Source organism: Octopus bimaculoides, chromosome 3, assembly GCF_001194135.2.
Source record: "Octopus bimaculoides isolate UCB-OBI-ISO-001 chromosome 3, ASM119413v2, whole genome shotgun sequence".
Taxonomy (NCBI): Eukaryota; Metazoa; Mollusca; class Cephalopoda; order Octopoda; family Octopodidae; genus Octopus; species Octopus bimaculoides.
The window spans coordinates 122,841,750-122,853,648 of NC_068983.1; the positions used below are offsets into that span (position 1 = coordinate 122,841,750).

Sequence of the window (11,899 nt, forward strand, 5' to 3'; positions counted from 1 at the left end):
AGAAAGAGGGTAAGAAAGAGAGATAAAGTGAGTGAGTGAGTGAATTTGTGTGTCGTTGACTTACGTTGACTGGTACGGCAAGTACGAAGCTTTTGAGGCGGCAGATGACTGGGGTGATTTGGAAGATGTGAAAAAATGCTGTTTTTTCAGTGGAGCGCTTCTTTGTAGGCAACGTTTCTCATTTTCCCTTCTGATGCACAAATATATAGACTTTGTGGCCTGCTAACATGGGAGCATCCAATGTAAAGTTGATTGTGGGAGAACACTTGCTCTGTAAGATTTAAACCAACCATTTGCAATGATTGACCCTGTGCCTTATTTATTGTCATTGCAAAGGAGAGCTTAATAGGAAATTGAAGCCGCTTAAACTTGTAGATCGTATCGGAGGGAGTATGGAATATTGTATTATGTAGTTTGAATGAGAAACTGTAAGGTGTATGAGCAACTGGTGTTAATGGCAGAAGAAAGGGTAATTGCATGTGAGGTCATGGTAGAAAATTTTTACGATAGTTGATTTATGGAAAGGATTATGTTAAACGTTTGAAATGCAAATCTGTGAATGAAAAATAAGTTCAGACCTCTACATTGTAGGTAGACCTGGTAGAAATAGCAGCCAAATCTCCCTCAAATCACCCTACTGTATTAATGCAAGAATTTTGTGTATTATGTTAAGAAGTTGATGTTAAGAATTGCTTTAACAGAAAATGAAGCTGTAAGAATTAACGGGGAAATTGTATGTAAGAATTAATAGCAGACGTATCCAATTTAAGAAAAGTAAAGAGAAAAGCTAAGTGAAGTATGGAATAAGTAATTGTTATAGAAAAACAATTTATATTATAGAAATTGATACATACCTGTTGAAGATTAAAATGTACGTAAGAGCCATTGTTTTCAACGCATGTGTAATCATAGAGAAACTGAAAGACATGAAATGTCCGTTTGTGTGTGTGTGTATGTGTATGTATTTTTGGCAGGATTTTTGCATTTAGCAGGAGTTGGTTTGTGTTTTATCTCTCGATCAATGGCCGGACAAGTGAAAAGGAAAGGCGATCTTTTGAAGTGGGCGTCGAACGAAGAGACATGAACAGTTTTATGATTGAACTTCTTTTGAAGTTGTGGTGAGAGGGGAGAAGTGATGTGTGTGCGTATGTCTCTGTGTGAGTGTGTATGTTTGATGGGGCGTGCGCGACAGAGAGAGTAATGTTGATGGTGTTTGTGTATATGAGAGAGAGAAAGAAAGAAAAAGAGAGAGAGATAACTGAAATTTATCATTCAGTTTATTTATTTATTATATATGTATATATGTATGAATGGCTTCAGTGATACACACTCACATACACACACGCACGCACGCAGGTTGTTTTAATCGATTTTCTCTGTAAGTATGGGGGCTAGGAAAAAATAGAAAGCGTGTTTCAATCCATGCACCCGTCTCCACATGTGTGCCATTTTTCATGCGAATCCACCCAACCGTTTGGCCGTGAACCTCAAGACAAGAAAGAATACAACGGTCGGCCAACTTCAATTTATATCATAGATTACTGACCATTTTTGAAATGAAACTAAGAACTAAACAAATTGAAATAAAAAATTATCAAAACTATTTTGTTTCATAGCTATGGGTATCCTTGTGCCACAGAAGAAAGCAATCATTCAGAACTTTCACGCCCCAAACCAATCAACTGGTAAGATATGCTTTACTTTAAGTATAATTGCAAATATCCATTCTTAAATCAGCTGTCACAATATTTTGCTCCATAAACTATTTACATTTTTTGAAAGAGAATTTGTTTTTAAATAGTTTGTTTTGGAAATTTTACTGAGCTACTTTAAAGTATAGCTTGTTTTAATTACAGTAGTTTTATAATAAATACAATAGTACATGCAATTAATTTTGTCCATATAATATACATGTTTTCGATCTAGTTTGGATTCTTTGCCATGAAATTTGATGGTAAAGAATTCAAATTTGATGGCAAAGAATCCAAACTAGATCGAAAACATCTATATATTTTCCTTGATAACATAAATTTCTATACTTAGCATATTTTATTATAATGGTTGCATTGTTTATCATTAGATATTCTTGTCAGTTTTTAACTTAGGTTACATAAACCATGAAATTGCAATTTCTGGGACTTAATAATTAACAATGAGAGTTATCTGGGTGGCTGAGTTGATTGGTTAAATTCAAGATCTTGAAGAGTTAACAGTCTTTTGAATGGTTTAATCAGAAGAGAATAGCCAATACTTATGACCCTCTTAGAGCCTCCATAACCAGTGGAAGGAAGAATGAAAATTATATTCAAACCAGAGATCTTGCTTGAATGCTTGCAACTGAGTAGACTCTACTAAAGACACTAAAGAACTAGATGTATGATGTTAGCATTATGTTGTATTAATATAAAAAATACCTGGCTCTAGTGACAAAAATATTTGCTGCATCTATTGTAAAAATACTTGGCTTTCAACCTACATGTAAATACCATACTAGTGTTCTTCTGCTGAAAGTTTTGTGCATCTTGCTAGTATTATCTAAATATTCAAGCATAGCATGTGGAAAATGAATGTACCTGACTTTTAAGGAAAAGGAATACAGAAGGTCAATTAATTTATCTAACAAAAAATAAAACTCTACATTTTGTGTTTTAATGATATAAATTACATTAGATGAAATAAATGAGTATAGTTTATTGCAAATTTGTCAGAGTTTCAACTAATTACAAATCTTGGTTCAGATTTTGGAAAAGTTGATTCTTTTCCTTGTAATGTATCCACATAAATTTGGATGTGTCCACATAAATTTCTCTAAGAAGAAAAAAGAAAATGGTGGAGAAAGGGAGCAGTATATGCCAATCCAATTTTCATAGTTTCCATTACTTGATCTAACTTCAATTAGTTTGTACTTAAAATACCTATCTACAAGAAAGACTCATGTATATAAACAGTACTTTCAGTTAGGCAATTCACACTTTGGTGAGGCTGATAACTAGTGAAACTTTTAAGTGATTGTAAATAAAATTATTCAAAATATCAGATTTTACACCTGTAGTTAGTCTTTTATTTAGTTAATTTTTCAAGTTTTTATGCACACAAAAACACTCACTTTACACGTATGTGTGTGTGTTATATTTTTCTATTACATCATTTTCTATGCCATTACTTTTCATTTGATCCATTCTATACCCAGTGACTAAACACTCGTAAATATTTTGTTATAAATATCATATCTTTTAAATCATAAACTAGTTACACACTCAGCAGCAGACATAAAATTCTGATTGGTAACAGTGAGTACTACAAATACACACACATATACATAAGCACACGCACAGAATAAAAGTATTGAATAGGCAAATTTGTTCAACCAACATTTCTTCTGATCCTCTGCACCTGAGTTCATATCTTACTATGGTTAAATTTGCTTTTTATCCTTTCAGAGCAGTGGATTGGCAAGAATAGGGTTAAATAGGATGCCTTGCAGTCTCTGTTCCAGCTCTTGGCATTCTGACAGCACTGCCTACAATAACAGGTCAATAAAATAAAGTACCAGTCATGTATTTAGGTCAGTTTTATTGACTGATTCTGGTGTCTGGTCAAGCTTCTTCAAGTGACTATACTTGGGAATCCCAAATTAATATTCTTTGTGTTGCTTCTAAATACTGTTGAAGGGAAGTTGAAGAAGTAAACCCCAAGAGTAAGGAGCAGTGACCCTTAATAGCATTACCTTTGAAACGATGCCATATAGAAGGGCTATATGGTATGTCCATCATCATGTCTAATGCAAGTTGTCAGAAATATTATTAGATTCAAATATTCAGATATATTTTATTAATTATTTTTTCAAGCATAATTGTCTTTAATTAATTCTGTTTCATCAAAATTTGATATAATCAGGTTACATGAAAATTAGAGAAATAACTTCTCTGAAAACTTGTTTATATTATTATTATTTACACAGGTATGTTGTTGCTTGGGTACACCGCCCCTTTGGATTATGGATAGCACAAGTTGTTCTGTCATTTGTAATGCTTTCAAAATTTATTTTACAACTCTATGTTGTACGTAAGGTGAGAAAAAAAACTTAAAAACAAATACATTAGTACTAATTGAGCTATATAACATACTAAAAAAAACAGTGAAACACTAAATACTAATTGTTGTTGTCAGAGATACTAATTAATACATGTATTTCCATATAATACAATTAGATACAGTGTGTATTAGTTATTGTATTTTAATTTAAGATTACTTTTTATTACTTCAGTTTTGTTTCTAAAAAGCATTTCTAATATTCATTACTTTCTTTTTTCAGAAGAAACTGTTTCTGCCAATGAGCTATATTTTGAAAGATAGACTGTGCCCATGCATCAGCATATTTAGATTTTTAATCTGAAATATTTTCAGAGTCACTTACAGGCAGTTTTTAGTCCCTGTTTTAAAATTTGATGTACAAAATTTTTCATTCATTTTTTTCATCATTTATATAATTGATAACAGCTACATTTGAGTAGTTTGACAAGGAGTGTTTAATTAGAAAATATGAAAGATGATTAGATCTCAGAAGAAGGCAACTTATGTAATAGGTTCTCATCTAAGACATGGGCTAAGGTTTTGGCGACATTAAATCAAAATGATGAATGGGAAAATGATTTTAATGTGTCCTGTGTCACCAGATCTAAGAAATTGAATCATTTGAGAAAATGCATTATCCATTTTTTCCTGTGATTTCATAAAATTCTATCATTGAACTATTGTCAGTTCAAGGTTAGATTGGAAATATGAAATGAAAAAAATGTAAAATTAGACTGTATCTAATGCTTCAGCTGAAGTAAAAATAATTTGTTCTGCACAGTATTGCTGTATTTGAAGCTATTCATAAAATCTCAGTTTATCTAGTTTTATTCAGTAAATATCAGGAGGATGGCTGTGCTTGTAATTCTTGCAGGCTTTTCAATACTTATGGAATTGAATCAGTTGACATTCAGTTTGAAATTTTTCTTAAAATTGGTCTAAAGGAGTTCAAAGGAACTGTAGCTTTAAGAAAAAATGATTATGCTCAGTGTTTAGTGTAGAAATAAGGGATGAGACATAGTAGGGATGACATGGAAAGAGACAATGCCAAGTGGTTTTCAGTGGAGTAGATATGCAACATTTTAGTTTAGTCGTTGCTGGTGCAGAGAGAAGATATAGGCCAATGTTTGTAGCATTTGTGTGAGGGAATCTTTTCCAATCATCCAATGCCTTTCCAGGAGACAGTTTAGACTGCTTGTGTGTGTTGCAGCACCATCGCACATATGTCAGCAATACTTCAATGTTGAGTCCTGAAAATAGTCAGCATCTGATTTGGGTGAAAGCATACTCTGGTTTTACAGGGACAGCACAAAGTCTTTGATGCAACTTTGGTAACAATATGTGTGAAAGCATAAGAAATCACAAGGCCCAAAATTTTATGTCATTATAGATAGAGTATAGTATAAAAACTGTTGAAAGAGTCTAGCTCACAATGTTACCATTAAAGGGGACTTTTATTTTTTGAGGTTCCTGTGTAAGTTTGTTATGAAGTGTCTAAGATGCATATGGGTGACAATCTATGTGCCGAATGTTAAGGAATAAATGGTGGTATCGAAATCATTCTCTCTTCAACAAAGTTTTTTTTCAAGAAAAGTCCTTCATCAGATAATATAATCATTTTAATTAATGTAAACTACTATTTTCCTTAAACATTCTAGTGATTATATTCAAACTTCCTCGTCCTGGATAGTAGCTAGGATCACTCCAAACTTGCAACCTTTCAGTCAGTTTCAGTTTGTGAAGTTATATTGCATCATGAATCTTGTGATAGTCATAAGATTAAGACAGAGAAGCTTATTCTCCAATTTTTAAATGTGTACTCTTTGTGGACTAATTGAGCAACTTACCCATTAATCCAATTATCTTGCTTATTTTTCTCTTTTCAGTTTTTTCTATAGCATTTTTACTTGCTCCTTTTGCTCTTTTCTTTCTTTTACTGCATGTCACTTATTATTACTTTCTTTTTTAAATTAAGATTATATTTCTTTTTTTTTATTCTTTCAACAGGCATCTTATCTTGGCAGTTCAACTTTTACTTGTTCCATTACAGATATTTTTTATCTTGTTACTACTTTTTGTAACCCGCTTCCCCATGTCATATCTTTTAACACCCCCATCTATTTGCTGTCTCTCGCTGTCTTTCTATCATACTAAATTTTCTTATATTTTCTCATTCTCTGACAAAGTGTGATATGTGGAATTAAATATTTTCCTCTTCACAATATTCTAACAAACATAACTTTTTTCTTTTTACTAAATTGCCTCATACACATGCAAATCAACAATTCTTGTGATTATGGAGATAATACACTTATGTGACAGTCACATTTCATGAAGTTATTCATTTGTATTTAGAAATTACCAAATTTTTGTTTACATGCTCTTTTGCAGTTTTATCTTATCTTCCAAGGAAAGCTATTGTAAAAATTGTAAAAAATCTCCAATTTAAATTTGTTATTGCTGCCACAACAGCATGGAGAATTATTGATTTCTTCTAACTACAGCTTTATAACTTCTATCTATTGCAAAGTTCTATCTGCACCCTTTCTTCCCAGTTTTTATTTTCATCTAGAGCAGTGGTTCCCAACCTGTGGTCTGCAAACCCTTGGTGGTCCACAAAGGTAGTACTGGGGGTCTGTGAACTAAATTCAAAATTTCATATATATATATGAAATTTTGAATATATATATATATATTCCTGGTGAATATATATATATATTTTGAATATATATATATATATATATTCTTGGTGAAGGCCAGTTTAGGGGTTAATCTGGGTTTCCCATCCATAAAGGGTTTAACTTTATGGCATATCATCAGACACCAAGACCTGTTAGCCTATGACCTCTTTAAAATATGGATGGGAAAAGTCTGCATTATTTCCCTTTGCCAATTGCTATCGACAAAGGGAGATAATGTAGGCTTTTCCCCTCCATATTTTAAAGAGGTCATTGGGCAACAGGTCTTGGGGTCTGACGATATGCTATAAAGTTAAACCCCATAAACCAGCCTTCATCAGGAAAAGATATAGACTCCTCTACTTCTTAGAGTGTGCTTCTTCTCCAGATTTATGTCTTTCAAAAAATTATATGCATTTATATATTCATTTTGCAAGATTCTTGATGTGAAATCGTGTGTTGAAACAGATATTGTTGTATTTGGGGATGGTTATGTTGCCAGTTTAGCCAATAAAAACCACAGACACTATATATTTGGTGTTAATTTGCAGAATTCAAGTACCACAAATTTGGTAACAGTCTCTAAATGACAAATAAGGATGGTAGTAGATGGAGTAAATTGATAATGACTTTCTGATACAGAAATCTTTGCACAGCATGTTAGAGCAATTGTGAGATGCAAAAATCCCTTTGCTGCAAGAGTAGTGGGAACAGTATAACCAGCAAACAAGATTTCTATGAGATGCTGCAAAAACATGTTTGAAAAGAACATCAAAGAAAATTATAAGCACTGTTGGAAAGTATGTGGCTCTGCTTAATATCATTGTATTGTCCTTTGACATTGAATAAAGGTGATTGTTTTCCTTATGACTTTATGGCAGTTTATATTGGTCAATATCTTAAAAAAAGAGTGTTCTTTTTGACAAAACCAAATGCCTTTGTAGGCTGTAATTTATAAATCTAAATATTTGAAATTTTGAAATTTTTCAGCAAAAAGCTCTTCAAAGAATTTTCAGAGCAGCCACTCTTATTGAAGTATTGTGTACTGTCCCAGTTGTTGCCACGGTGCGTAGTATATTTAATTGAAATATCCTTCGATCTATTTTTTTTTATCACATGTTAGCTATTGATTTCAAGCTAGATATTAGTATTCAATTAGTGCACATTTTAATTTATGATATGCTGGATCTGTAAATATCATCACACATTTTCAGAAATAGATTAAAGTTTTTTCACATTTACCTATTCTCATATTGATATGATTAGGATTGTTTTTAAAGTTAAAACAATTTAGAACTAAAGTATTTATTCTTTTAATTCTTTTACTGCCTAGCTGCTTTCCCTACCTTAATATCCTTAATAGTGCTGTTGATTGCACAGTGAGTGGGTGGGTGGTTTACTTGGAGTAGTTACACTTTCTTCCAACCACTCAGAATAACATTTGCGAGCTTCTTTCTTCTTGGCATCAGTGATGTTAAGTTCATTACCACCATTCTGAACATAATTTTCTTCAGCAATGTCTTAATTTACACTCATACACTTTTTATGATTCGAGAACCTCGTGCTTCTCTGATCCTCTCCTCACTGAACATTGGCAAACCTCAGCCACCTAATATTGCTCCCTCCTTACTTTCTTCCATTGTTTCCCAAACTGTCTTGTAGCTTTTTTCTGTTTTGTCTATTCACTGTACCATTCCACCACCATGTCACCTTCTATTTGAGTGGTACTTGCTCCATCTACAGATATTTCTGTGGCTCATTACATGTTATAAAATTTCTCAGTATTTCTCTATCTCTTCCATCTTGATGTGTACATCATCTAAAATCAGTAAATGTATGGCTATCAGAGAATTCTTACTGTTTCTATATCTTTAGTAGTCTATGTGGACAAGGAAAGATTTATTCACAATAATCTATCTATCTATCCATTTGTGGTATAATGAATAACCAGTAGCATGAAGCTACTGGTTATTCATTATTGAGTGCTCTGCAAGAAGCCTCAGTGAACTACTTCATTTGCTTATTTGTCACTCCTGATTGTGGTGCAAAGACAGAAGTAGCAATGTTGTCATTTACCCTTGATTAGTCTAAACTCAATTATTCTGTCATATATTCTGACTACCCCAATTACTTTGTGTCTGTTTCTCTGCCAACAGTATACCTAATCCACTCACCTTAGTACTGAACTCAACAAAAAGTATCTATATTTGCAAACCACTTGACTGAATGTAGGTATGTTTGTGGGTATGTAGTTATAACTGTATGTGTGCATACATGTATGCATATGTGCATGCGTATATATGTACATATGTACGTCATTATACAATTTTATTTCAAGATTTCTTGCCAATAGAGAAAGAGTCAGTTTCTAACCTAGGTCCAAGGTTCTTTCATTGGAATGTCAACAACAGCAACGGTATTTTTGCATGTATGTGTATATGTGCAATATTTGAAGTCAATATATGCATGTATTCAGTTTTATTTCAAGATTTCTTGCCAATACAGAAAGAGCAGTCTTCTAACCTAGATCCAAAGCTCCTTCATTAGAATTTCAACATCAACAACAGAGTATTTGTGTGTGTGTGTGTGTGTGTACATGCGGATTTGTATGTTTTGTTTTATGTATGTGTTCTCATGCATATACTTGCATATCTAGACATGCTCATATATACTTAAATGATATTTTTTTAGTGATTTTACATGATAAAGTTTTACAGATAAGTTTTACAGATTTTTGCAGTTTCAGTGATGGATTGGATCTGTAGTCTTCAAATGAGCTTTCTCCTTTCTGGTTTCTTGAGATTGTCACATATCCCAGTACCCCAATAATTACAGGTATAAACCTGAACTTGTAATCTGGATAGAATAATTGCAAATTTCTCAATAGTTCAGTGTAGGTATTCTCTTTTTCACTAATCTTCAGCTCTATGTTAACATCTGCTGGGCAGCTAATTTCAACAATTGTACACAATTTCTCTTCTCTATCCCAAATCATTTTATCAGATCTATTGTGCTTACATTTTATCGAGGTTTTCACTGGGACATTCCACCAGTGCTCCTTTTTATTATGAGTGGCTATGGCTTCTACCATACTATGGGTTCTTATTTCTTTGTTCTTGGAATTATCCTTTGGATGGATTTCATTATATAGCTACAACATCATGTCACATCAGTAGATAATACCATGATGACATTTTCAGACAACTGCTTTTGATGTGGGTGGTATCTTCAGTGTTAACTCCATAAAGTCTACATTGGATGCTTTTCTTGCATCTCTGTCCCTTTTGTGTATCAGGTATTTGGTTGATATTTCTTGTTACTGGATTGAAAATGCATACCTTTCAAAGTGGGAGGTTATAAACTTAGATTTGTTGGCTCTGTAGAGCTGACAGCAACCCTACTAGAACATTATCACTCATGATCTCCATTAACTGAACATTGAGTGTTGTGAGCCCCTGGAAATTTTTCTGGTTTCTGTTGGCATTCCCTTCAATTATATATTTTGAGTTGTTTTGTAATTGAATTCAAAAGATTTTGAAATAACAGCTATAGTTTCAGGAATTCATTAAATTATTACCTTATTTTGATCTATAATAACTATAAATTACCAAATATTAAATTGTTAGAACCAAAAAAAAAAAAAAAAAGAAGAAATTACAAAGTTATGCCAGTCATTTACTTAAATTTAAATATATTCTATTTTTGATACATTTTTCAGGTATTTTGGCCACAGAAATTACAAAACATGTTTTACCCAACCTTTTTAAATTGCTGGTTGGCTAATGATGCATTTTTGACTCTTTTTGTAAGTTGCTTTACTTTTATCAGTAGATTTTGTAAATCTAATACAGGCCATGCTGAAATTAATTATTTTAAGGTAGTAATTAAATGGGATTCATACAGAAATATTGTGCTTGGTTATATTTCAGTAGATGTATAATTTAGTGAGGAGAACTTTGTGGTGTATGGAGTGTTTTAATGTAAAGAAAAAAAAAAAAAAGAAATACATTATGTTCTGAGAAATAGGAAAAGTGAATATAGAATTGCTAATGTATATGTATCTAAAAGTATAAAATTGCAAATTGAAGTTTAAGAAATGTTTTAACAGTGATATAAGAAATGCCAAATGCTTGTAGTTAAATATCATTCTTAATATTTTTTGCTCTGTATTGTATGTAGCTAAGTATGTTATTGCTGTTAGATGTTATACTTTAAGAGGACTTGCTACTTTGAGTAAACTATAGAATCATAAGCTGCTTACTGTTGATGCATTCTTTCAATACCATTTTATCTGAGATTTTGTTACATGTCCTGAATATGTAATTCTTTCTTAAATATACTGCCTTTATGTACTTGAGCTACTTACATAAATTTTTGTGATGAAGATAAATGAAAAGGAGAGTTTCTAGATGTTGTGCTTTTTCTATTCAAATTCCTGAAAGATCTATTTTTCAACAGCAACTGTTGATAATTGTTACAGTTAGGTCATCCATGAAGACTCTTATTTGTAACTGATGCATGCCGGATTTTTGTTTGGAGTCTTTGGCACTTTATCTCTGCTGACTTGACACCATGTTCATGGCAAAGGCAAAAAGGATTACTGAAAGGATGCAGCCAGTTATAATATCTCTTTCCAACCTGTGCCACTGATACAATGGATCTTGAAATGATCCTCATCTGAAAGTTGTGATAGTAAACCTGAATAAGGTTATTGATCTTTCTGGGAAGATGATATCTTTGAAGGGCTCCTCTTTTAGCTTGAGTGGGATGGAGGAATTTTGCAATGTGGGATGAGTCCTGGTCTTACTCCTCCTACATCTCTCTGGGATGTAATGTGTTCCTGCATGTTGCACCTGTTTTCCATTCTGGCCTGATGGATATGCAGATTCTTGCAATATATATATATATATATATATATATTATATTATATCATATTCATAATCATGGTCATCGTCGTTTAACATCCACCTTGCATGCTGGCATGGGTTGGATGGTTTGACAGGAGCTGGTCAGGCAGAAGAAGCCTGGTGTGGTTTTCTGCCTGGTTACCACCTGTCAAACTGTTGAACCTATACCGGCATGGAAGGCAGACATTAAACGATGATGATGATGAATATAATATAAATATATATATATATATATATATA

The 11,899-nt window shown here is 32.6% G+C and overlaps 1 protein-coding gene across 1 annotated transcript in view; it reads left to right on the plus strand.

Annotated features, from left to right (window-relative positions):
- The window catches only part of LOC106878657 (potassium channel subfamily T member 1), a 168,270-nt gene that overhangs the window by 89,404 nt on the left and 66,967 nt on the right, over nt 1-11,899 (plus strand). The window contains exons 4-7 of the mRNA XM_052966784.1: nt 1,617-1,685; nt 3,962-4,070; nt 7,743-7,817; nt 10,471-10,557. Coding sequence (XP_052822744.1) covers nt 1,617-1,685; nt 3,962-4,070; nt 7,743-7,817; nt 10,471-10,557 — 340 coding nt within the window. The remainder of the gene's footprint in view (nt 1-1,616; nt 1,686-3,961; nt 4,071-7,742; nt 7,818-10,470; nt 10,558-11,899) is intronic.